At 42.3% G+C, this 26,972-nt stretch overlaps 1 long non-coding RNA gene and 1 gene segment (V, D, J or C); one reads left to right on the top strand and one right to left on the bottom strand.

Moving 5' to 3' along the window:
* Positions 1-26,972, bottom strand: part of LOC148146456 (uncharacterized) — a 931,882-nt gene that overhangs the window by 417,528 nt on the left and 487,382 nt on the right. The gene's annotated exons all lie outside the window — the stretch shown is intronic.
* Positions 369-26,790, top strand: LOC148146463 (Ig heavy chain C region, membrane-bound form-like). The segment is given in 7 exon segments: positions 369-459; positions 16,503-16,808; positions 19,893-20,204; positions 22,154-22,462; positions 22,918-23,247; positions 26,067-26,194; positions 26,334-26,790. Coding segments are annotated over 7 exon segments (1,413 nt in total).

Genomic DNA, 26,972 nt, shown 5'->3' with positions numbered 1-26,972 from the left:
GTGATATAACTGGGGTGACACTGCAATTATGATCAATACGAAAACCTATTCAGCCGCCATTGTTTGAAACTAGTCAGTGATTACTTCTACAAACCGTCTTAACTTGCAGTCAGTATTACTTCTGTGCGGTTTAATGCCAGTATCACTATTTAATTTGTAAAAGTGTTGGGTAATTATCGATACATCAGTTGGGGATTTTGAGAATCAGCTCATGTGTTACTCTGTGAAGTATAAAACAGTATTAAAATTTATCAAGAATGTTCAGAATTCACTAGCGCAATTATGTGATGAAGATTTATCGTGACTTTATTTTGTCTGTGGTTCTGAAAATTTAAATTGATGGTAGATTTTTGATTTGTTTTATACAGAGCTAGTTATTGTGTGACCCAGTCCAGAGAATGTAACACTGTGACTATCTTGATTACTGGGGCCAAGGGACCATGGTGACAGTGACTTCAGGTAAGACCCTTGAACTTTCTTAGTGACTTTTTAAAAACTTTCTATTCATGTGACTAATTTCTGAATTAAATGAAACTCAAATTCTGTGCTGAGTTTGATTTGGTTCGGATTGATTTTTGTTCAGACTGATTATAGACTTCAGTTAAGGCTCAGCAAATAGTTACAGTGGGGATGATGGAGTCAGTTGTTCGGTGTATCTCTTTTTTTGATCAGATGGTCTTTCTGTGTGGCTGGGTTACTTGAAACATCTAATGTCTCTTAATCAGTCAGCTATAAATAATGTTTAATGTCAGTGACATCCTGACTGTGAGTTTTATTATCAACAACAAACGCTAAGAATTCAAAGATGTTCGAGGTATTACTAAACATGATTAAAATATGCGAAAATATCATTATTCACTTCTTGAATATGTGCTCTTACCCTGATTATATTTTCTCATTTATTTTGTTAATTTTGTTGATGACAAGCAGCTTAGAAACTGTCATAAAATTTTCTTGCGGTGCTATATTGCATTCCGTTGATTAGATTCTGAGTTTGTTTTACTTGATTCTGTTGAATTGAGTTGATTGGATTTTGGCTTTCTTTTAGTTGATTTGGTTGAACTGTGTTGATTGGATTCTGACTGTTTTTACTTAGTTTTGTTGAATTGTGCTGATTGTCTTTTGAAATTGTTTTATTTGATTCTGTTGAATTGAATTGTTTGGATTCTGATTATGTTTCATTCAAATATGTTGTTCTGAGTTGATTGGATTCTGATTTTATTTTCCTTGATTCTGTTGAATTGAGTTGATTGGATTCTTATTCAGTTTGTGAAATTGATGAGCGTTTTCATGTTTTCTGTAATCGGTGTTTTGTCTCTGGTGAGGAGATTGACTCTCTGGCTTAGTTTTCATTACCAATATTTGTGAAGTTCTTTTGTTTTTCATGAATCATTTCTGCATTTGTTAAAATTAGATGACACGTTTTTCTCTGCTTGATTGAAAACATTACATCCATTTGTAACGGTCTGAAAAACAACTTAAGGCAGAAACTCGGAAGTGTGAGAAATGAAAAAAAAGGAGTTTTTAATGCATTGACTTTAAAAAAAAACGCAGTTCTAATTGTAAACTTAGTGAATTTTGTTTTGAGTAGTCTCATTCAAAATAAAATTTGGGACTAAAATCTGAAACTGCAGAATTGATTGTGGGCAAAGTCTTAGAGAGAATTGTAAGGGATAGGATTTATGCACATCTGGATAGGAATAATATGATCAAGGATAGTCAGCATGGTTTTGTGAAGGGCAGGTCGTGCCTCACAAACCTTATTGAATTCTTTGAAAAGGTGACGAAGGAGGTTGATGAGGGGAAAGCGGTAGATGTGGTATATATGGATTTTAGTAAGGCGTTTGATAAGGTTCCCCATGGTAGGCTACTGCAGAAATTACGGAGATATGGCATTGAGGGTGAGTTGGAGGTTTGGATTAGGAATTGGCTGGATGGAAGAAGACAGAGGGTAGTAGTTGATGGCAAAGTTTCTTCATGGAGTGCCGTCACTAGCGGTGTTCCGCAAGGATCTGTTTTGGGACCATTGCTGTTTGTCATTTTTATAAATGACCTGGAAGAGGGGTTAGAAGGTTGGGTGAGCAAGTTTGCGGATGATACGAAAGTCGGAGGAGTTGTTGACAGTGAGGAAGGATGTGGCAGGTTACAGCAGGATATAGAGAAGCTGCAGAGCTGGGCAGAAAGGTGGCAAATGGAATTCAATGTAGCTAAGTGTGAGGTGATTCACTTTGGGAAGAATAACAAAAAGATGGGGTACTGGGCTAATGGTCGGATACTTGGTAGTGTGGATGAGCAGAGGGATCTTGGTGTCCATGTACACAGATCTCTGAAAGTTGCCACCCAGGTAAATAGTGCGGTGAGGAAGGCATATGGCGTACTGGCTTTTATTGGTCGAGGAATTGAGTTCCGGAGTCCTGAGGTCATGATGCAGTTGTATAAGACTCTGGTGCGGCCGCATCTGGAATATTGTGTGCAGTTTTGGTCGCCATACTATAGGAAGGATGTGGAGGCACTGGAACGGGTGCAGAGGAGGTTTACCAGGATGTTGCCTGGTATGGAAGGAAGATCGTATGAGGAAAGACTGAGACACTTGGGGCTGTTTTCATTAGAGAAAAGAAGGTTTAGGGGTGACTTGATTGAGGTGTACAAGATGATTAGGGGGTTAGATAGGGTTGACAGTGTGAACCTAGTCCTGCGTATGGAGTCGGGTATTACAAGGGGGCATAGCTTTAAATTAAGGGGGGTAGATATAGGACTGAAGTTAGGGTTAGGTTCTTCACTCAGCGAGTCGTAAGTTCATGGAATGCCCTGCCAGTAGCAGTGGTGGACTCTCCCTCTTTATGGGCATTTAAGCGGGCATTGGATAGGTATATGGAGGATAGTGGGTTAGTATAGGTTAGGTGGGCTTGGATCGGCGCAACATCGAGGGCTAAAGGGCCTGTACTGCGCTGTATTCTTCTTCTTCTTCTAATTGATCAGATTATGTAATTGAAACTAACTTAAAATTATATGGTAGTAATATTTGTCCATTCAGTAATTTTGTTTTGACCATGAAGTGATTAATCAATATATGCCTTCAATCGCTCTACTGTGCGCTGCACAAGATTGTCACGATCAAGAAGGGTGTACAGGTTGGAAATAAATTGAACTGTTGCCAGAAACGTTACAGCTTTTAGTGTTAAGTCCCCTCTCAAACAAGGCTGCTGTTATGACTTGTTATTTCTATTCAAGTTAATCATTAGTTTGCTGGATTCTGAGCAGGTTTGTTAGACTTCAATCTGGGTTTGTTTTGTGAGGTTACATCATGTTCTTGGTTCTGTTGAAAATGTTTGCAGAGCTAGTTCTGCTGCAAACACACCGTGTTATGATCTGGTGATCGTTGATCTGTTGAGGAGGGACTGTGCTTGGGTAACATTAAATGTGTTATATTTGGGAAACCGTTTCTGGTTTCTACATTGTTTTTGCAATGTTAACATGGTTGGTGACAGTGAACCGCTCCAGGTTCCCCATTCATTGCAATCGGCATACGAGTTTAAATTTCATAAAGCCTATTATTAAGTGAAATGCAAATCGCAAAGGTTTTAGAAATGAAGGGAAAACAGATACCTTCGGGCGCCATTTTTACTTAAAAGTAATAATTAAGGATTAATCGAATCCATGTTTTACAATCCAAATTCAGAACTCCACTATCTCGTTCAATCACAAGGTCTGTCTTTAAACAGTTTACAAGTCATAGAGAAATATAAATAGAATTTCAAAAGTCTAATGTTCTAATAGTTCTTGCTCTTGAGCATAAATGCCATGACTGTGTTATAATTGATCAAGAAACACCTTTCAATTCCGCTGTACACTACATACATATTTTTCTGGCTGGAAAAGATCATTGGCAAAAACGATTTGGAAATTCTGCTCAATTCTATGAAGAACAGATCAGTATCACTGCTTTGATCAGTTTCAGACGTAACCTGAGTTAATTAATTGTTATGTCCCTGATTAAACTGGATTTACAGGATAAAAATAAAACATTAACTGAATTATTTAATCTGCACAGTGCTTTAGGTGTTCCCAATCTGTGCATTTTAAATAAATAGTTACATTTTACAACATAATATCAACTGAGGAGTCATTCTTTCGGAAACAACTGCTATCGTGAATTATGTGACCAAGGCCAAATTTCGAATTAATTAAAATAATCCACTCATGACCTCGCAGGGCAACATGGTGTCTCAGTGGTTGGCACTGCTACCTCACAGTGCCAGGGTCCCAAATTCGATCCCACCCTCGGGTGACTGCCTGTGTGGAGTTAGCACATTCTCCCTGTGTCTGCGTAGGTTTCCTTCGGGCGCTCTGGTTTCCGACCACAGTCCAAAAGATGTGCAGGTCAGGTGATTGGCTGTGCTAAATTGCACACAGTGTTCAGGGATGTGTAGGTTCGGGTGCATTAGTCAGGGGTAAATATCAATTAGGGGAATGGGTCTGGGTGGGCTACTTACTGTTCAGAAGGTCAGTGTGGAATTGGTGGGTCAAATGGCCTGTTTCTATACTCTTAAAACCATGGGAGTGCTTGCTGCAAACGCAGAGAATTCATTTTACGTCGATGTGTTCAGACGGATGCAGAGTTCACAAATTTGCAGAAGACATGAACTAGAGGATAACAGAGCACATTGTTTATTCAGACACTTAAAATAGAGTAATATTTATTTTAATAAATATACTTGACCGATTTATTGCAATGTAGCGATCGGAAGGAATCTGCTCACATTAGTTAAGTGTGACAATCATTTAGATTAGATTTCCTGCAGTCTGTATCGGGCCATTTGGCCCAACAAGTCCACACCGACCCTCTGAAGAGTAATCCACCCAGACCCATTCCCCTACCCTATATTTACCCCTGACTAATGCACCTAATACTATGGACGATATAGCATGACCAGTTCACCTGACATGCACATCTTTGGATTGTGGGAGGAAACCCATACAGACACAGGGGAGATTGTGTAAACTCCACACAGGCAGTCACCCGAGGCTGGAACCGAGCCTGGGTACCTGGATCTGTGAGGCAGCAGTGCCCACAATTACTTAGACATCCGCTAAAGCGGGCAACTCCAGACAGAAGCATGTTTTCAATTCATACCTTTTTTAAACATTTTCGTTTATTAAAAGCAGTTAACAAGAATATGACCTTGCCCTAATTCCTTCAACAGAAATGCTTTCCACACTGGAATGCGGTATTGACTTTATGCAGTCACATTAATCCACTGGTTAGTTCCTCTGATGAATTTTCAATTACAGTGAATATATTTGACGTGAGGAGTTGAGCAATGTATCCTCGAGGATTAAGTCTGTTGTGCAGTTTGTTTCTGTGCTATCTCCGACTAACTTGTCAACGTTCCTGACCATTTGTAGATTGTCCAGTTCGGATACCTGAATCTCAGACAGTTCAATTTTATCTTGAGCTTCAAAACCACTTTTATCTGCCAGAAATACAATATTCGATTAGGTGCCTCAGAATTGAGAGTCCTGACTAAGTTGTTCCAATCAGAACGAGCGTTTCTGGAACAAAAGGCAGATAGCAAGAGTTTTGAAATTGGTTGTTGGCAACAAAAGATATTTGATTGAGTGAGGCAGAGGGAAATATGCTGCATATTTTCTTTGTGCCTCAGTTATGCAGGACATGTTTCGTGGCACAATGTAGAATCAGAATTTTTTTGCATCTTATTATTTGAAAACCTCTTATCAGCTTTTAATGTCACTGGCAACGGTCGTATTACACTTCAAATCATTTTAATCTTTTCCAAACTAAGTGGACCGTCTGATGCAGCAACATTCACAGGGGAAAGAGGAAGGGAGTTCTAGGTTGGAATCCAGTGACAGTGAATTGATGGCAATTGCAATTCCTAGATTTATTCCTCGTAGTTCCCATAGAGTTTGAACAATTTGGAGCTGCTGTCAAAGCATTCTTCGATAAATTTGAAATGTTACTTTCATTGTACAAACATTCTGGAACAATCCCTGGTTGTTGGAAGGTGTTAATAACTAACATGGTTTAGGTACTGTCAAAACAGGTGGGCTGTGTTCTCCGTGATAGTGTCAAGCTCATTGAGTTCAGGTCTGTTGTGATGTTGTATTAGGGTCCCTGATTCTGTGCCAGGTGGCCTGTGTTCACTTACAACCTGTTAGAGAGGCATGTAACACCATCTCTTATCAGGTTACTTCAGTGCAAGAAAGCAGATTGACATGTTTGGGTGTTTGTTGGAATTCCACTCACAGAGGCCAATGAAATCTATTCAATCGCTGTCCTGACTTGTGTCTCTTAGATATTAAACAGAATTTTGGTGGTTAGCAGCTTTTTCCAGATCAATATTTGTTCACAAGCTTTTGGGTATCGCTAGATGGTGTTAATGGAGTAAGTGCTCAAAGAAATTCCAGCTTTTGACTTGCTGTTCTAACAATATCATTTATAACTAATCCAGAATGAATCATTTTCGCAGCATATCTGATGAGATTATGCTTAGGCTGTTTTACTTTTTATTAAACCAGTGCTGGAGCTGAATTTGATTGTTCAGTACGGTGGGAGTTCCGATGAATCCAACACTTGCTGCAGATGGTGATAGCTTTTCAGTTGGTCTTCAATTGCTATCTCAGACCATCCAGTACCTCTGCTAAGAATTATTTTTCCAACAGGAGTCAAGCCAACACAATCACTGTTTATCTCAACAGGTGTGAGCTCTTGTGCCAAAAGCATGAAAACAATTTGGTGAAGGGGGGGGTCTCTGGGTGCGATAGGTTAACCTTGCCTACTCTCCACAGGAGCTGCTCGACCTGCTGAGTGTCTTCAGAAATTTCTGTCTTTATTTTGGTTTTCTAGCATTTAAAGTTTGTTGTTTCATTGAAAAAAGTTGTGTTCGATGAAGCACGTTCTTCAGAGAAAAGATGCATTTGAACAAATTGCGAATGTTCAGAGATATTAAATATCAGAGAATCATTGAATTTGACCGCCCTGATCTCGAGCTGTAGTTTCACAAGAAACTATTATGGAGTAACAACACACTCCAGAGCGCAGTGGCTGCTGTAATTGGGTGGAAGTTATTTTGATCACTCAGATAGAGAATGTCAACGATCCCGTTCCAAATAATCAACAGAAGGTTTTTTTTTATAAAGCATGTGTGAAACAATTAATTTGTTGAAATATTTTAATAAAAAGTGTTCACCACCAGTGCTAGCTTAATGAATGACACAATGATAGGAAGGTCGGAGCAAGAGAAGGGCACTCAGCCCCTCGAGCTGTTCCACCACTTACTTAGATCATGGTGCATCTGTGAGCTAAATCCACAGGTCTCCCTTTGGCTAAAACTCTTCAACACCTTTGATTAACAAGCAAAAACTATCCCAGATTTACTGATTCGACTGCCCGTAACAAAGGGAGACACCATTTCTGAAAGACATTCCTGTGAGTACTGTGACACAATGAGGTTGGAATTAATTGCTCATGAAAGTAAACTTTAAATCTCTGACAATTTCCAATTGAAACATCCCAATCATCATATTTCATTAACTTAACACTATACTTCCCTGGAATAAAGAAATATAATATGTGATTGCCTTGCTAATAATGCGGGAAGCTTCCTTCCTATTGTATGGTTAAGAAATAGCTCTGTTCATTCAGTGAAAACACAGTCAAATCACACAAAAGGAAACCACGTCATCTTGTGTAGACACACAAGTGCCTCAAATAATTTTCAATTCTTCCAGTGGTTGTTTGAATCTCTAGACAGGTGTGGAAGTGTCCGACTTTTTATATCGCCTTGAGAAACCAGTTATCATCAGTCTATTTGAATTGCTGAAGTTTGTGTGGTATTAGCACATTCACAGCGCTGTTAGGAAGTGAGGCCCATGGCTGTGATTGAGGAAGAGGAAACGGCAGAGAAATAGTTGAGAGTCAAGTTGAAGTCTAATTTGGAGGAGAGCTTTCAGTTGAAGCATTTACACGCATGTGCGCCCTTATCCTCAAGGATCACAGTTTTGGAACATGCTGCTGAAGGGACATGTCAGCATGCAAACTGGAAGCTGAAGGCGGCCCCGCGGCCCCTCTAAAATGCTATTCCATTCATGGGATCATCATTAATCTTGCTGCTCACCAGTCTTCCCAACACACCGATAACATTGAACCTGATTGTTTACTGTTCAGCAAAAGAATGGTGAACCTTTGGAATTCTCCACCACAGAAATTGATTAAGGACAAAACATTAAATGATTTCAATAAGGAGGTAGATTCCTTCAATCCTTAAAAAAATGCTCCGGATATGTGGGAGAAAGGCAAACAGGGTAAAATATTGGTTGAAAGCCATGAAAACATTGAATGGGGCATGGTTTGTAAGTTTGCACGTAACGCCGATATTGGTGGTATAATTGGCAATGAAAGTTATCCAAACGTACAATGAGATCTTGATTAGCTGGGCCAATAGGCTGAGGAGTGGGAGATGGAGTGTAATTTAAATGAATACGACGTGTTGCTTTTTGAGAAGACAAATCAGGTCACAACTTAGAGTTAATGGTAGGGCACTGGATAGTGATGTTGAACACAGGGCCCTGAGGGTCCAGACTCATAGAGTCTTACAGAGTTCATGGTAAGGCACTGGGTAGTGATATTGAACACTGAGGACCCTGAGGGTTCAGACTCATAGATTCTTGAAAGCGTTGTCTCAAATAGCTAGTGTGTTGAAGGCATTTGGCACATGTACCTTCATTGGTCAGAGCACTGAGTGCAGGAGTTGGAGCTTCATGTTGTACCTGTCCAAAACATTGAAATGAACTGCCAGAGGAAGTGGTAAATGCAGAGATAGGTCCAACATTTAGAAGACATTTGAACAGCTCCAGGAACTGGATAGGTCGGGATGGATATGGGCCAAAGGCAGGCAAGTGGAATTAGTTTAATTTGGGAACTCTGGTCAGCATGGATGAGCTGGACCAAAGGAACTGTTTCTGTGCTGTATGACTTTATGACTCACTGACTTTATGGTGGAGTGGGCTCAAAGTTGGAAGGTGGTGAGCAAGTGAGGGGCTAGATTGGGCATGTGGGAGAGTTTGGGCTGGTAGGCTGTGAGGTGTTGGCTGGCTGCTGGGTAAGCTTGCATGCACTCTGTCTGGCAAGGTGGCATCAAGGTAAATGGTAATGGTCACAGGATAATTTGGTCGAATTGTGCTTGGTAGGTGAGGGGTAGTTTGAGCTGAAATGCAGGAGGTCTGTCTTTGCCAGGCTGGTTTATGGAGAGGTGAGCAGCATGCCGGGCTGGTTAGTGCAGAGGTTGGCAGTGTGCCAGGCTGGTTAGTGCAGAGGTGGGCAGAGTGCCAGGCTGGTTAGTGCAGAGGTGGGCAGTGTGCCGGGCTGGTTAGTGTAGAGGTGGGCAGTGTGCCGGGCTGGTTAGTGTAGAGGTGGGCAGAATGCCAGGCTGGTTAGTGCAGAGATGGGCAGTGTGCCAGGCTGGTTAGTGTAGAGTGGGCAGAGTGCCAGGATGTTTCGGGGGTGGAAGGTCACTGTAATGAAGTGACAGGTGGACGTGTTGTCAAAATGCAAAGCTCGGAGTCTGGAAAAATGGTAGGTGGTAAAGGATAGAACATAGAACATAGAAGAATACAGCGCAGTACAGGCCCTTGGGCCCTCGATGTTGCGCCGATCCAAGCCCACCTAAACTACACTAACCCACTATCCTCCATATACCTATCCAATGCCCTCTTAAATGCCCATAAAGAGGGAGAGTCCACCACTGTTACTGGCAGGGCATTCCATGAACTAACGACTCGCTGAGTGAAGAACCTACCCCTAACATCAGTCCTATATCTACCCCCCCTTAATTTAAAGCTATGCCCCCTTGTAATACCCGACTCAATACGCGGGAAAAGGTTCATACTGTCGACCCTATCTAACCCCCTAATCATCTTGTACACCTCAATCAAGTCACCCCTAAACCTTCTTTTCTCTAGTGAAAACAGCCCCAAGTGCCTCAGTCTTTCCTCATACGATTTTCCTTCCATACCAGGCAACATCCTGGTAAACCTCCTCTGCACCCGTTCCAATGCCTCCACATCCTTCCTATAGTATGGCGACCAAAACTGCACACAATATTCCAGATGTGGCCGTACCAGAGTCTTATACAACTGCATCATGACCTCAGGACTCCGAAACTCAATTCCTCTACCAATAAAAGCCAGTACGCCATATGCCTTCCTCACCGCACTATTTACCTGGGTGGCAACTTTCAGAGATCTGTGTACATGGACACCAAGATCCCTCTGCTCATCCACACTACCAAGTATCCGACCATTAGCCCAGTACCCCATCTTTTTGTTATTCTTCCCAAAGTGAATCACCTCGCACTTAGCTACATTGAATTCCATCTGCCACCTTTCTGCCCAGCTCTGCAGCTTCTCTATATCCTGCTGTAACCTGCCACATCCTTCCTCACTGTCAACAACTCCTCCGACTTTCGTATCATCCGCAAACTTGCTCACCCAACCTTCTAACCCCTCTTCCAGGTCATTTATAAAAATGACAAACAGCAATGGTCCCAAAACAGATCCTTGCGGAACACCGCTAGTGACAGCACTCCATGAAGAAACTTTGCCATCAACTACTACCCTCTGTCTTCTTCCATCCAGCCAATTCCTAATCCAAACCTCCAACTCACCCTCAATGCCATATCTCCGTATTTTCTGCAGTAGCCTACCATGGGGAACCTTATCAAACGCCTTACTAAAATCCATATATACCACATCTACCGCTTTCCCCTCATCAACCTCCTTCGTCACCTTTTCAAAGAATTCAATAAGGTTTGTGAGGCACGACTTGCCCTTCACAAAACCATGCTGACTATCCTTGATCACATTATTCCTATCTAGATGTGCATAAATCCTATCCCTTACAATTCTCTCTAAGACTTTGCCCACAACAGAAGTGAGACTCACCGGCCTATAGTTACTAGGGCTATCCCTACTCCCCTTTTTGAACAAGGGAACCACATTTGCTATCCTCCAGTCTTCTGGGACTACTCCTGTAGACAAAGAGGACATAAAAATCAAGGCCAATGGCTCTGCAATCTCCTCCCTTGCTTCCCAGAGAATCCTAGGATAAATGCCATCAGGCCCAGGGGACTTATCTATTTTCACCTTTTCCAGGATTTCCAACACCTCTTCTCTACATACCTCAAAGCCATCCATTCTACTTATTTGTGCCTCAGTATTCTCATCGACAACAATTCCTGAGTGAATACTGAAGAAAAGTATTCATTCAGTGTCTCCCCAATCTCTTCCGCCTCCACACGCAACTTCCCCCTACTATCCTTGACTGGACCTATTCCTACCCTAGTCATTCTTTTATTCCTAACATACCTATAGAAAGCCTTAGGGTTTTCCCTAATCCTATCTACTAAGGACCTTTCATGTCCCCTCCTTGCTGCTTTTAGCTCTCTCTTCAGGTCCTTCCTGGCTACCCTATAACTCTCAATCGCCCCAATTGAACCTTCACGTCTCATCTTGAGATAGGCCGCCCTCTTCCATTTAACAAGGGATTCCAATTCCTTATTAAACCACGGCTCCCTCGCACGACCCTTTCCTTCCTGCCTGACAGGTACATAATTATCAAGGACACTCAATAGTTGCCCCTTGAACAAGTTCCACATATCATTTACACTCTTGCCTTGGAGTCTACTTTTCCAAGCCACACATCCTAAGTCATGCCTCACCGCATCATAATTTCCCTTACCCCAGCTATAATTCTTGCCCTGTAGTACACACTTATCCCTCTCCATCACGAGTGTAAAAATCACCGAATTATGGTCACTATCCCCAAAGTGCTCACCTACCTCTAATTCTAACACCTGGCCTGGTTCGTTACCCAGAACCAAATCCAGTATGGCCTCACCTCTTGTTGGCCTGTCTACATATTGTGTCAGGAAACTCTCCTGCACACATTGAACAAACACTGACCCATCTAACGAACTTGAGCTATAGCTTTCCCAATCAATATCAGGAAAGTTAAAGTCCCCCATAACAACCACCCTATTACTGTCACTCATCTCCTGAATCACCTTCCCAATCCTTTCTTCAATGATTCTAGGACTATTAGGAGGCCTGTAAAAGACTCCTAACAGGGTGACCTCACCTTTCCTATTCCTAACCTCAGCCCAAACTACCTCAGATGGCAAGTCCTCATCCATCGTCCTTTCCCCCGCTGTAATACTATCTTTGACAAGCAATGCCACACCTCCCCCTCTTTTACCCCCACCTCTGACCCTACTAAAACATTTAAATCCCGGAACCTGCAACAGCCAATCCTGTCCCTGTTCTAGCCATGTCTCCGTAATAGCCACAACATCGAAGTCCCAGGTACCAACCAACGCTGCAAGTTCACCTACCTTATTTCGTATACTTCTTGCATTGAAGTATACACACTTCAAGCCACTTCCCTGTTTACAGGCACCCTCCTTGGAAATTGATGCCATGTTCCTCACCTCCCTACACTCCAGGCCCTGCACCCTGAAGCTACAATCTGGGTTCCCATGCCCCTGCCGAGTTAGTTTAAACCCCCCCCAAGAGCACTAGCAAACCTCCCCCCAAGGATACTGGTTCCCCTCAGGTTCAGGTGTAGACCATCCTGTTTATAGAGGTCCCACCGTCCCCAGAAAGAACCCCAGTTATCCAAAAACTGGAACCCCTCCCTCCTGCACCATCCCTGAAGCCACGCATTTAATTGTTCTCTCTCCCTATTCCTCGAATCTCTATCACGTGGCACGGGTAACAAACCAGAGACAACAACTCTGTTTGTTCTAACTCCAAGCTTCCAACCTAGCTCCCTGAAAGCCTGTCTAACATCCTCAGCACTCCTCCTACCTATGTCGTTGGTGCCAATGTGGACCACGACTTCGGGTTGCTCCCCCTCCCCCTCCAGGACCCGGAAAACACGATCAGAGACATCACGTACCCTTGCACCTGGGAGGCAACATACCAAACGTGAGTCTCTCTCGTTCCCACAAAACCGCCTATCTGTGCCACGAACTATCGAATCCCCAATTACTACTGCTCTGCTCTTCTTCACCCTTCCCTTCTGAGTAACGGGGACAGGCTCCGTGCCAGAGACCTGAGCCCCGTTACTTACCCCTGGTAAGTCATCCCCCCCACAAGTATCCAAAACGGTATACTTGTTCTTGAGGGGAATGGCCGCAGGAGGTCCCTGCACTGGCTGCTTCCTCCCAGTCCCCCTCACTGTCACCCATCTATCTGCCATCTTTGGAGTTACTACTTCCCTATAACTCTGATCTATGACCCCCTCTGCCTCCCGAATGATCCGAAGTTCATCCAACTCCAGCTCCAGTTCCCTAACACGGTCTTGGAGGAGCTGGAGATGGGTGCACTTCCTGCAAGTGTAATCGGCAGGGACGTCGATGGCATCCCTCACCTCATACATGTTGCAGGAGGAACATTGCACTGCCTTCACTGCCATCCCTCTAAAGCTAACTGTTTAAACAAAAACTGTGTCTAAATAATACAAGCAAAATTCAGCACTTACCTGCTTGCCACAACAGATGTTATTATTAGGTTAGAGGAGGAGGGCGGGTGGGAGGCACTACCCGTGTAGTGCCTCGGGTTCCTCTCCTTCACGCTTTTAAAGGGGGAAAAAACTAACCCAGCTAAGCTTACACTAACTGCTTCCGGGTCTCGGCTGCCCCTCTGCTTGCCGTCACTTCCTCTGCTGCTCCCGCTCTTTCTGTGAAGGAGAGAGAAAACAAAACCACCGATGCCCGCTACAGGTAAGTAATTTTGAAAAAAAACTCTTACCTTAGCTGTAGTCTCCCGGGTTCACCTCAACTCGGCCGCTGCTCCCACTCAAATGACCGTTGGTGGTGAAACAGTGAGTATTTATACTCACAGTTCTCCTTCCCGGCTGCCCCTCTGCTTGCCGTCACTTCCTCTGCTGCTCCCGCTCTTTCTGTGAAGGAGAAAGAAAACAAAAACACCGATGCCCGCTACAGGTAAGTAATTTTGAAAAAAACTCTTACCTTAGCTGTAGTCTCCCGGGTTCACCTCAACTCGGCCGCTGCTCCCACTCAAAAGGATAGATGTGAAAGGAGCTGGGATGCAATGTGCACAGGTTGACTTGGGTAAGATGAGAGGTCAGTGATCATGGGCTGAGGTCATGTCTTGGGTAGTGGGCTTTTGTCCGAGGTTGTGAAAATGATGGTGCCAGATCCAGTCAGGGCCAGATTCACCATGGGCCAGGTGCAGGGCGGTAGGAGTGTAAATGAGTGAAAGGAATTGAGATCACATGTCCATCTGGAATATAGAATATAGAACATTACGGTGCAGTACAGGCCCTTCAGCCCTCGATGTTGCGCTGGCCTGTGGAACCAATCTGAAGCCTATCTATCCTACACGATTCCATTTACATCCATATGTTTATCCAATGACCTTTTAAATGCCCTTAAAGTTGGCGAGTGTCCTATTGTTGCAGGCAGTGTGTTCCATGGCCCTACTACTCTCTGAGTAAAGAAACAACCTCTGACATCTGTCATCTATGTCCTCTCCTGCTAGCCATCACTATTCAAGGGAAAAGACTTTCACTGTCCACCCTCTGTTTATCTTTTATGTCTCAATTAAGTAACCTCTCAACCTTCTTCTCTCAAATAAAAACAGCCTCAAGACCCTCATCCTTTCCTCATTAAACCTTCCCACCATACCAAACAACATCCTGGTAAACCTCCTCTGAACTCTTCCAAAGCTTCCACATTCTCCCTATAATGTGGTGACCAGAACAGTACACAATACTCCCAAGTGCAGCCACACCAGAGTTTTGTACAGCCGCAGCCTAACCTCGTGGTTCTGAAACTCATTCCCTCTATCGATGAAAGCCAACACAAAGTATGCCTTCTTAACAACTCTATCAAACTGGCTGGCAACTTTTAGGGATCTATGTACATGGACACCGAGATCTCTCTGCTCAGCTACACTACCAATATGGATTGCCTTGGATGTGTTTCGTGTGATAGGGGTTGTGTGTTCCCGGCATGAATGGGTGTATAGCAGGGTAGGGTTTGTCAATATGAGTGGGAATTTAGGTCTAGACAGAATAAGTGCAGTGGTTAGTCTGAGACATGAGGTTTGGTGGTGAACTGTGTGTCAGTTTGATAGTTATTAAAGTTAAAGATTACTTGTTAATTTCTCAAATCATATTTACGTGAATACTCAGCTGTAACACTCCAAAATCTCTGAACCTTAATAGTCCTCCATTTTTCAGAGGCCTCCAGAATTCAGATAATTGTAAATGAGATGTTTCAACTTCCAGACAATTGGCATGAGTTCAGCCCTGACAGCCATCCTCCCCGTTCCAGTGCTCAGCTCCTGCCTGTGCTGCTGCTGCAGTGACCTTCCTCCCAGAGAGAACATTATGCCTTGCACTGATAAGTGAGGAAGGCTCACTGGACCTGATTTCCAAGTATGGGGACGGTAAACACGAGGGGACACAACTTTAAAGTGAGGGGAGATAGGTATAAGACAGATGTCAGAGGTAGTTTCTTTACTCATTGAGTAATAAGGGTATGGAATGCTTTGCCTGCAACGGTAGTAGATTCGCCAAGTTTAAGTACATTTAAGTCGTCATTGGACAAACATATGGACGTACATGGGATAGTGTAGGTGGGATGGGCTTCAGATTAGTATGACAGGGCTGCGCAACATCGAGGGCCGAAGGGCCTGTACTGCACTGTAATGTTCTATGTTCTATGATTCACTCTGACTTCTCTCCGGGGGTACTGCCAGCTGTTGGGTATTTCCAGCAGTACGGTACCTAGTGGGGCGGCACGCTGGTTCCGTGGTTAGTGCTGCTGCCTCACAGTGCTAGGGACTCAGGTTCCATTCCAGCCTCGGGTGACAGTCTGTGTGGAGTTGGCACTTTCTCCCCATGTCTGTGTGCGTTTCCTCCCACAGTCCAAATATGTGCAAGCTGGGGCAATTGCAAATGTTGTGTTCAGTGATTGGGAGTTTAGGTGCATTAGTCAGGGTTAACTGTAGCATAATAGGATAGGGGAATGGGTCTGGATGCGTTACTTTTCAGAGGGTGGGTGTGGACTTGTTGGGCCAAATGGCCTGTTTGCACACACTGTAGAATTTCGATGAATCTGCATTTCCTTGGTTTGTAGTTTGTGAAATTTCTCTGCTCTTCACAGCAATCCAGTGAAAGTGTCAGTTGGTGAGATGTTCAAACAGTTACTGGGGTGGGATCAGAATGTTCTTCTTCCGAAATTATATGGCAATGGTCAAGGTCGAGGCGTGTTTCTAAAGAGGGAACCAATGATCATGATCAGCAACTGATAGGAAACAAAAATAAACCCCAGTTATGCTGTCGACTTCAGCGGGAGCATACTGGCAAACGTTTCCAGCTGAGGATACATTTGAGTAACAGATAAGGTCAAATTAACAGAAACTAACCTGCTCAATTGGTCATTCTGTTGTAGAGACACCATCGCTCCCCACACTTTATGGCCTGGTCTCCTCCTGTCAGGAGCACAACACCGGTTCTGTGATCTTTGGTTGTTTGGCGATGGACTATTCCCCGGACATCACCAAGGTAACCTGGAAGAAAGGTGGGGAGCTAATCACAACTGGATTGAAGACTTACCCATCAGTGAGAAACAAGAAGGGAACCTACACCCTGAGCAGCCAGTTAACCCTGCCCGGGTCAGCGGTAGATTGCCCCAACAAAATCTCCTGTGAGGTTCAACACAGCGGGACACACAAGAGCAAAGAAATGCCATGTCCAGGTAAGTGTTGTGGGAACTGAGATAAACAGATCATCTGTGATTAACATGAATAAGGCATTATTTATAACCGTTTTCACAGACTCACCTTATACAGCACAGGAAAAAGGCCCTTTGACCCACCCAATTCACGCCTATCAATAACAGCCACCTTACTATTCCAGTCTCATGTGCCAGCCTTGTGTGACTTGCCCTTGCAAGGATACTTCATACTTATTATGAGGGGCTCAGTCTCTACATGACTTATAGGTGCTGAGCTCCAGGCTAACACCACCCTCTGTTTGATTTTGTTTTCCCCTGATATCCACTTGGAACCTCCTGGCCTTACGTTCACCCTGTGCCCCTGAGGCATTGATCTCTCCATCAAGGGAAAAGGTTTCATCCAGTTTACCCTGTCTATGCCTAAAATAATTCTAGATATCATGATAATCTTCTACCTAATTCTCCTCTGCTCCAAGGAAAACCCCTGTCTATCTAAACTAGTTTCATAACTAAAACCCTCCAACCCAGGCAAGATCCTGGCAAATCTCATCAATACTGCCTTCAGTGTAATCACATTCCTTCCATAACATGCACACACTGCTTCAGTATGGCCTAACCAGTGTTTTATTAAGTTCCAGTATCATCTCACCACTCTTCATTGTCAATGTCTAGACTAATAAAAGCAAATATCCTCCCACTTTCTTAGCCTCTTTATCCAGACGACACAGTACAATAGAGGATCGGTGGGTACATGCACCAAAGATCCTCAGACCTTTCCAGGGTTCCACCATTCAAAACGTCATACCTCACAGATTCTTCTGCCGAATTACATCACCTTACATTTATTCAGAATAATTTCCATTTGCAACTTTTCTCTTCACATACAACCAACCCTTTTATATCTTCCTGCAATCTAAAGCCATTATGCTCATGACTTACCAACATGACAGTTTTCATTTCATCTGTGAATTCACTGGTTAATCCTCCTAAATTTGAGTCTCAATCATTGGTATGTAAGAGAAATTGCACGGAAATCAACACTAATCCCTACAGAACACCAGGAGACATAGATTTCCAGTCACGCAGACACCCGATGACTATTATCCCCTGCTCCCACCACTCAGCCAGTTCTAGATCCAATCTGTCAAATTAACTCGGATCCCATTGGCTCTGATTATTGCTATCATCTGGACATCGAGTTATCTCTATGAAAACTACTATCAAATTGTTACACATGACTTCCTCTCAATAAAACCGTGTTAAAAATTGTTGATTTATCTTCCAAATGAAGACTAATTTCACTTCTCAATAGTTTCCTTACCACTGAGACGAGCTTGACAGATCTGTGTTTTCATTATTTATCCCTTCCTTCGTCCTGCATAACAGTGCAACGTTGGCTGATCTACACTCACTTGGCACAACTGCTGTGGCCAGACAGGAATTCTAAATTATTGTCAGCAACCCAACTATTTCATCCTTTGCATCGCTCAACCGCTCGGTATATTTTTCATCTGCCCTGGAAATATAACCACTTTTCATTCAGCAAGACAACACAGAACATCACATCATGTGTCCTAATTTCTGAAAGTACATTACAACACCCCTCCATGATTTCTGTCCCCACATTGTCCCTCTTACTCGTGAACACTGACACAACACATTCGTTTTGACCACAACCTAATCCTCCGGCTCCACTCCAATAATAACACTTAATGGATATTACTGTTTCCCGAATAATTCTTTTATTATGAATGAGTCTGTAACTTTTAAAAATATTTTCCTTTATTTTGACTGCTATTATTTTCTCATGGTCCCTTTTGCTCTTCTAATTCCTTTGTCTTTCAAACTCCCCCTTGCACGTTCTGTACTCCATATTAGTTTCTATTGTTTTGAGATTTCAGTATAGACCGGAAGCCTCCCTTGTTTCTCTTTATCTCCCCCTCCATGCCCTTTGGTGTCCAGAGCCCGCTGCATTCTTGGTACCACGCAGTGGCTTCCTGGGAAATGTCCTCCCTGTGATTTTCCTATCTCTTTCTTAAATGTGTCACACTGCTCTGACTCAGATTTACCAATAAGTGTCAGCTTCCAGTCCACTCTGGTCAAGTCATTACCTGATCTTACTAAAATTGTCCTTCCCCTTTTCAGAACTTTGGGCCAATTTCTATTCCTTTGCAGTACAATCTGAAATCCAACTGATTTACCATCACTGTCTGCAAAGTGCTCCACCATTGGTGTTTTACCCACTGGGTCGACTTCATTCCCTAAAGTTAAGTTCCGGTTCACCCCTCTCTTGCAAGGTCTGGATTAAAATTCTCTGTATTAACACATACTTTGTGAAAGTATTCTCCAGGGGGCATTTTCAGAATTGTGCTCCCTCTAAATTTTTGACAAAATAAATATCCAAGCCTATGCTGAGGAAGTTAAAAACCTCTTTTCTCATTCCCCTATTTAATTTACATGTCTCTGAAATTTGCCCATGTATTTGCACTTGGTCTTTTGGACCAATAGTAAGGTCTATCGTGCTCTCCCAGTAGTTATGTTTGCTGTATTTTGGTTTTGAAGTACTGTCCATTTGCCTTTGTTCAAGGAGGTATCCATGATTTCATTTCTCTTTACAGCCTAAAATACTCTTGTCAGAATTGCGACAGAAGCAACATTCTGTACCGCACACCCCCGCCCCCATCCTTTTCCATCTTTCCCTGTCTCGCCTGAAGGCACAAAATCCTGGAATATTGAATAGCCACTCCTGCCCGCCTCTCAATATGTCTCCGTGATGGCAACGGCATCATTTCCTCATTTATGCCGGTAATTAATCTGTCTTGTTCATCAGACTCTGTCATTAAAACGAATACCATCCAACGTTGCTATCTCCCTTCTGATGTTACCGGCCTATAGTTACTAGACCTCTTTGACTCCCTTGCTGTGTCCTCTAACTTTAGCCTTTCACATTGTCCTGCTGATCTTTCTGTGTGGATCCCAGCTTCTCGAGCACTCTGCACAATTATGATTCCTGTGTCCATTAACCACAAGAAACCTTGATATATGAGAACTGATTGTATTTGTTATGAAATTCGTTGGATAATGTATGTGACGTGTTTCCTAAAGGTCCAGATATTCTCCCACCAACTCTTCTCCTAACTGTGAGCTCCAGTGAAGAAATCGCAAGCAGCAAGTTTGCAACCGTCGTCTGTTCAATCATCGAGTTCCATCCGAAGTCAATATCCGTGAGTTGGTTGAAAAATGGCCGACCCTTGGATTCTGGCTTCTTCACATCTCCCGTGTGTGAGGCGAACGGGAACTTCTCGGTGACGAGTCGGCTGATGGTCCCTTATGGTGAATGGTACAACAGCGCGGTCTATACCTGCCAGGTCACTCATGGAGAGAACACTCAAAGTAAAAACATCACCGCACTCCAGGGTAAGAGACACAGACTGAGAGAGCTACAAATCATTCTGAACTCTGATGTGAATCAAACACACTAATTTATCAGGCGTAGTAAACAGCACGGTACAGCTTCTCATTTCCCAACATGCCACGTATCTCATTTCAGTTTGAGTGTTACATGAGCATTGCTCATAATTCATCCTTTTGGCAAGTCAGAAAAGCATGTTTCCTCTCTGTTGAAGATAGATATATAGACAGTGAGCTTTGTTAAATAGTTTATTGCCTGACCATGCTGGGAGAGGCATTCAGAGTGCTGAATACTTGCCTGGTAGCCGCTTCAAGGATAAGTTTGGGGGTGGAGGGGGGATATTGGAGAGATATGTGATTGAAACACAGAAAATACTGAGAGACTGAGGTCGAGTGAATGTGGAATAGATGCTTTGACTGGTAGGCGAGACTAGGACCCAAAGGCACAGTCTCAGGGTCAAAGGGGCACCGTTTAGAACTGAGATGGGGAGGAATTTCTTCAGCCAGAGGGTGATGAGTCTGTGGAACATGTTGGTGCAGAGGGCTGTGGAGGCCAGGCCATTGTGTGTATTCAAGCCAGAGATAGATCGGCTCTTGTTTAGTATGGGGAGAAGGCAGGAGAATGGCTTTAGCCCGAAATCTCGATTTTCCTGCTCGTCGGATGCTGCCTGACCTGCTGTGCTTTTCCAGCATCATTCTGATCTAAACTCTGGATTGGCCGAACAGCCTTATTCTGATCCTCTATCAAATTGACGTGGTTAAAATATGCAGTGACCCTTACTTGAAAATAAATCAAAATGCGTTCAATGCTTCATTCCCTGCTCAGGAATGACCTGTTGGTTGGACATTGTACGACATCGATTTTTATCTGGTACTGAGCTCTTTAACTTCATTTATGGGATCAGACCACAGACCAAGTGGGTATCACATTTGATGAACTGGGATAAACGTGATCTCACTGAGCTTCTTTAAGATGCTCTCTGTAATTAGTGGATGAGGCAGGAGAATAAATTCTGGTGGGAATGCTACAATAGGGATGAATGAACTAGGAACTCGAGACAGGCTGATTTAGCCTGGTTTGGGGTGGCGATGTTTACACAGTGAGTAGTGGATGTCTATAAAATTAGTGACATTTCCATCGCGTTTGTAGATTAATTTAAGACGCTTTTGCTTGTTTTTTTTTTCTCTCCTGCTCTATGAAGAAATTTAAAAATGCAGCTTGGGAAATAAAGTGAAAGTACAGACCAGTTATGAACTAACTGAATGGAGGGAAAGACTTAAGGAGATGGGTGTCCTTCTCGATATCCAATGCTGTACTCAATGTCTTGTTTTCAGATCTATTCCAAACACAGCCCACGAGGAACAATGACATAAATTAGAGAATGACATCACACCAATAACGCAAAGTATTTTTAATCATGTTAAATATAATGAACAGAATTTCCATGGCTGTTTACTGCTCCTGTAACACTTTAGAACTCTGCAAAGAGAATAATTATTATTTATTATAATTTGTCCAAAATTTGGGATGCGATTTGGCAGTCAATGTGACCAGCAGCACTTGCACCTAAAGGTTATGAACATGGAAATGAACTCATTATATTCAGATTACTCTTCTCACAAGTATCAATAGATGGTATTAAGTGAGAGACAAACTCCGAAAGAAAGATAATTCCATGGGTTACATGATGGTATCTTCGATAATTTTACTTTTTTCACAGGTTTCACTTGTTACAAAGCCGGTGTTCTTTAGGAATAATTACACAGGGTATGTTATAGGTAATCACAAATACTTTCACAAATCAAAATACATCAACAATAGTAAGCATCGTTTTAGAATAGTTGGAGTTGCCATTTTGAAGGTGGTGTCTTCACCCTGTGAAGGAGTAATCTGAAGATTGGCTGTTTGTATCAGAAAGGGGCATTTTTCATTGACTTTGATTTTTGTTTCATAGAAGATACCGAGTGCCACCCTAACACCGTTAAAATCCTCCCACCGGCAGTAGAACAAGTCTTACTGGAGGCGACGGTGACGTTAACCTGCGTTGTGTCCAATCTTCCTTCTGGAGTCAACGTGACCTGGAAACAAGAAAAGAAGCCTCTGAAATCAGAGATTGCTGAGCAGCCTGGACAGAATCCCGACAGCGTGATCAGCAAATTAGACATTTCTACTGAAGCCTGGCTGAGTGGCGTTACTTTTGAATGTGTGGTGTACCATCAGAATCTCCCGACTCCGCTGAGAGACTCCATCCACAAGGAGAAAGGTGAGCGGTGAGATTAAAGCACAAAGGATCCCATGTGTAATCCAGATCCAGTAACATCAATGACAGGCTTTGATTGGTAATGAACAAACACCGTTGGGGGCATTAATGATGCATCTGAAGGCAGGATAGCTGAGTAGCTGATTAAGAAAAAGATGGACCAAAGGATATTGTATTCTGATTAAGTCAGATAAGGTGGGAAGAAGCCTGAGTTGTGACGCCACAATCAACAAAGACAAATGGCCAGAATGCCCTCGTTGTGGGCTGGAAACATGGAGGCAACTTTCACATTAAACTTTACTATTTTTAATGAACAGTATGCGTACCATTCTGCTCCTTTAGAAAACGAAAGTAAATAAATCCCAAATTAAACATGGCGTACTTTAATATTTAGTGAAATTGTGATATTGGTTCAGGATTTTTTTGGTTGATTTATATTTGTCTCAAATATTCTGCAGTGATGAATCCACTGGAGCCATCAGTGTCGGTCCTCCTGCCACCAACAGAAGAAATCTCCGCTCAGAGGTTTCTCTCCCTCACCTGTTTAGTGAGAGGTTTCTCCCCCCGAGAGATCTTCGTCAAGTGGACAAACAATGACAAGCCGGTGAATCCCAGTAACTACAAGAACACCGAGGTGATAGCGGAGAGCGACAACAGCTCCTTCTTCATCTACAGCCTGTTATCCATTACAGCGGAGGAGTGGGCCAGCGGTGCTTCTTACTCCTGTGTGGTGGGACATGAAGCGATTCCATTGAAGAACATCAACAGAACAGTCGATAAATCCAGCGGTAAACCGAGTTTTGTAAACATTTCGCTTGCACTGATGGACACTGTTAATTCATGTCAATAAAAATCTCAAAGTTGCATTTAATAATTCAACAGAAATAATGAAGTGTTTTTTTTCCCTCCAGTTGTGAGTTAAATACTGAATTAGTTGTTTCTCACTCTGACTTACATTGAATCTGTGCAGTTAAAGTGGATTATTAACAGGTCTAGAACGAGTGTCTTGTGCAGTTAATGTTCTCTGCTCAGATACACCCTGGGTCAGAGATAGAGTAAAGCTCACTCATTGCAGGATTCCGCCAAGAACGTTATCCATCCTAAATCCCTCTGTGACAAAATCTGACAATGTCCATTTTATGTCAAGGGTAGGGCACGAGTTTTGAACTTGGTGTTTTTGATTCCCCCAATTGGACATTCTTACAAAATTCATGTCAGTTTTAAAGTGTCAAATTGCACCAATTGGAAATGTAAATTTAAGACACTTTAAAATTAAATTTGATTGGAACATACCAATCGTAAAGAGTGCAGAACAGTTTGAATGTAACCTTTGTTTCTGGGGAACTGCCAGGGATCTTGCGCCAGCGCATGAGTTGACAGAATGTATCTTCACTTTCACACCAAAGAGAATCAACAGATAAGTTGTTGTGGAGCAGAGGGGAGGGGAACGATGAATGGTCTGTCGTCTTGCCCCCTGTGCAGAGTTTTCATGGTGCATGTCCTCTGTAATGTAACCCAGTTGCTAACAGGGACAGTCAACTTCTTGCTTACTGTCCAAAGATTTAACATTTCCATGCAAAACAATACCTTTGAAGCATGTTAGACACGCTTGGCTCTGTTAACAAATGATTAACATTGATTCCCATAATCCAAAACTGGTGTTTGCATCGTCCCAGTTTGAATTCCATAGTTTTGTCTCAGTTTTCTGGAACACATGGGATCAATTCTGGTATTCGAATACCTGATATCATTTTGTTTCACATACAGAACACAAGTAGACATTTTCTAATAAACATATTCAGAAATGTTATCTCTGGGACAGTGGGGATTTGAACTCACGCATTTTCTCTCAGAGACAGAAGTTCTATCACTGCAACAGAGGAGTTGCTCATAAAACGCTTATCTCTGCACAACGATGGGAAATGTTTCCTGCAACACCAAGGTCAAAACCTAATTATGGGCAATGCATTAAAATTAGAACAATATATTAGAATAATAAAAATTGCAGTCTGGTATAAGAACAGATACAGAGAGATGATCGCAAATACACACGTAATGACACATATACGGGCTCTCACCTAAAGACACATATTAATGTGCACACTCAAATGTGCATATAGATAAGATGTCTCGCACAGAGCCACACATGCAAGTGGTACTTGAACACCCATCTAAGCTCATACAAAAACTCACACACACCGAAAGAAAATCATTTGCACAAATGAACAGAAGTACTCACACATAACCATGAGAAACATCGACACACGGTAACACACAAATGGGCATGAATACATATACATTCATACAGCACAATGCGGACAGACATACACACATGGACACACAGATACAAATTCCGAAAAATGTCCTCCCACATGTCAACTCACACAGGCACGTAAGTGCACAGAGATAAACATTAATATCATTATTTTCCCATTTTCAGAATCACAAACATACGATGACAGAGGCAGCTTAATTAGTTATTTTTAAACCACATTGATCAGCATGGACACAATATCACACGCACACACAAATTCAGAGTCTCTCATGCAGGCACACAAGTGCATAGATGAACAAATAGAGGAGTGTTTATTAAATAAGGACAATGGGCACAAGGATCAGCAAGCATCCACAAACAATAGCACAAACAAACTGATCAGGAGATGGTTTGGGAAAGATTGCCACACAAGCAATCATCATCATATAAATATAAACATCCATCAAAACATAACATTGCATGCTCACATTTATTAAGCATAAACATGAAAATAACCCAGTGTAGGTAGGATCTGAAACAGTCACATAAGCATACGTTTTAGACAGCACTAATGAAAAGTGAACACTCACAAAGACATTACAAGATAAGCATAGGCAGCAACGAAGTGGCATATTAGCATGATGATGCTTACACACTGGGAAAAGACCAAACTTTAGGTGCACAAACACATGAGCACACCAGCAGTAAAGGAACAGGAATATGTTTATTGATGCAGACTCCAACATGGGCTAGAGTGAAGTAAGAGACTCGCATAACCACATACACAAACATTAAAGGGAAACCAAACACACCAAGCAGTAGATCAAATAAATTAAGGGACACACGTACAAAAACTTATTCCTAAATATACAGATCCTTCAAACAAAAATATGATGAAATGTCCTGACTGTGATGTCACTTATAATCATGATTTGCCAAGCAATTGGTCACCAATACAAAAGATGAGAATCACATTTGAACTTTTATTCAGTGATGGCTACAATTTTCAACTAAAGTGCTGTCACAGCCTATATTTATAATATAATGATATAATTAAAATCATCATTCGTAATAAGCATTCCTCAAATAATAATATCCTGAAATAATAGATGAAAAGAAAAATAATTTAAAACGTTCTGACCTGGACAATGAAGAAAGAACATGTGCAGTTAGTATTTGTAATTTCTTGCTGAGTCAATAATGCACTAATAGATACAGATAAGAGTCACACTTGAGAAATCCCTGACTGCTTTATGAAGATGTAATGGTCTCCAATTACATGACTTGGATGCAGATAGATTGATCTGGATCAATAAACAATCTAAATGCGTTCTCTCGGCTTTATATTCATAGATTCAATAGATCGCACTTGGATTGAAGACGATGAGGATGATAACAGCAACATCTGGACAACTGCTTCCACGTTCATCACCTTGTTCTTCCTGAGTATTTTCTACAGCGCTGCCGTCACTCTGGTGAAGGTGAGAATAATCACATCTTTCTCACGCCAAGCAGCCCAATATGTTTTGTGAAATCTCTAAGTGTGCCATTGAAAAAACATTAAATCTGAAAGTCCCTGATCATAAACATCTGCGTCATTGCTTTCTCTCTCTTTTCCAGGTGAAGTGAATGAGTTGTGGACTCTTTTGATTTTCCTTATCTGCTTATCAAGGTCTCTGAATTCCCAATCTCCAATCTGTCCTGTTACTGACTCTAACAGTGAGATGACTTCAGTTTATCAGCCTGTAACTGAGACAATTATTGATGGATTTTCCTTTTTACTTTGATATCTTTGAGATGGTTGTGGTTGGAAGAATTTGTAGCTTCCCAGTTGTTTGAAGCCCGTTTGTTTTGTTTTTATTTGTTCCTTACTCAGAATGGTTGCCTACCCTTTCTGATGAGCCTTTGTATTCCCTTTCTTGTGACTGTTACTGATGTACAGAAAATTCCCAGCTCACAGCGCATGTGTTCTCGTCTCAATGTGGCATCCATCCATGATATTCACTTCTGTTAGCTTTTACATCAACCTTTTGGATAAAGATGCTTTCTGAAATGGTTAATAAATCTCGAATGAATATGCACTAATCTTGAGTTTGCTTAATTCTTTCTTCAAGGCCAGTCAGTAATAATACATTTTCCCACATCCTACTCCTTTCCCAGCCAAATACTTTCGCTTGTTCTGTTTGTTTGTATTTTATCCAGCCATTTAGTTTAATGCTGCGCTACCATGCAGCCCACTAATGTAAATACATCTTTCAC

This window comes from Chiloscyllium plagiosum, unplaced genomic scaffold (genome assembly GCF_037043375.1).
Source record: "Chiloscyllium plagiosum isolate Xiang-an unplaced genomic scaffold, Cpla_swu_hap1 HiC_scaffold_21, whole genome shotgun sequence".
Lineage (NCBI taxonomy): Eukaryota > Metazoa > Chordata > Chondrichthyes > Orectolobiformes > Hemiscylliidae > Chiloscyllium > Chiloscyllium plagiosum.
The sequence above is the reverse complement of the archived record's forward strand: the minus strand, read 5'-3'. Positions and strand labels throughout refer to the sequence as shown.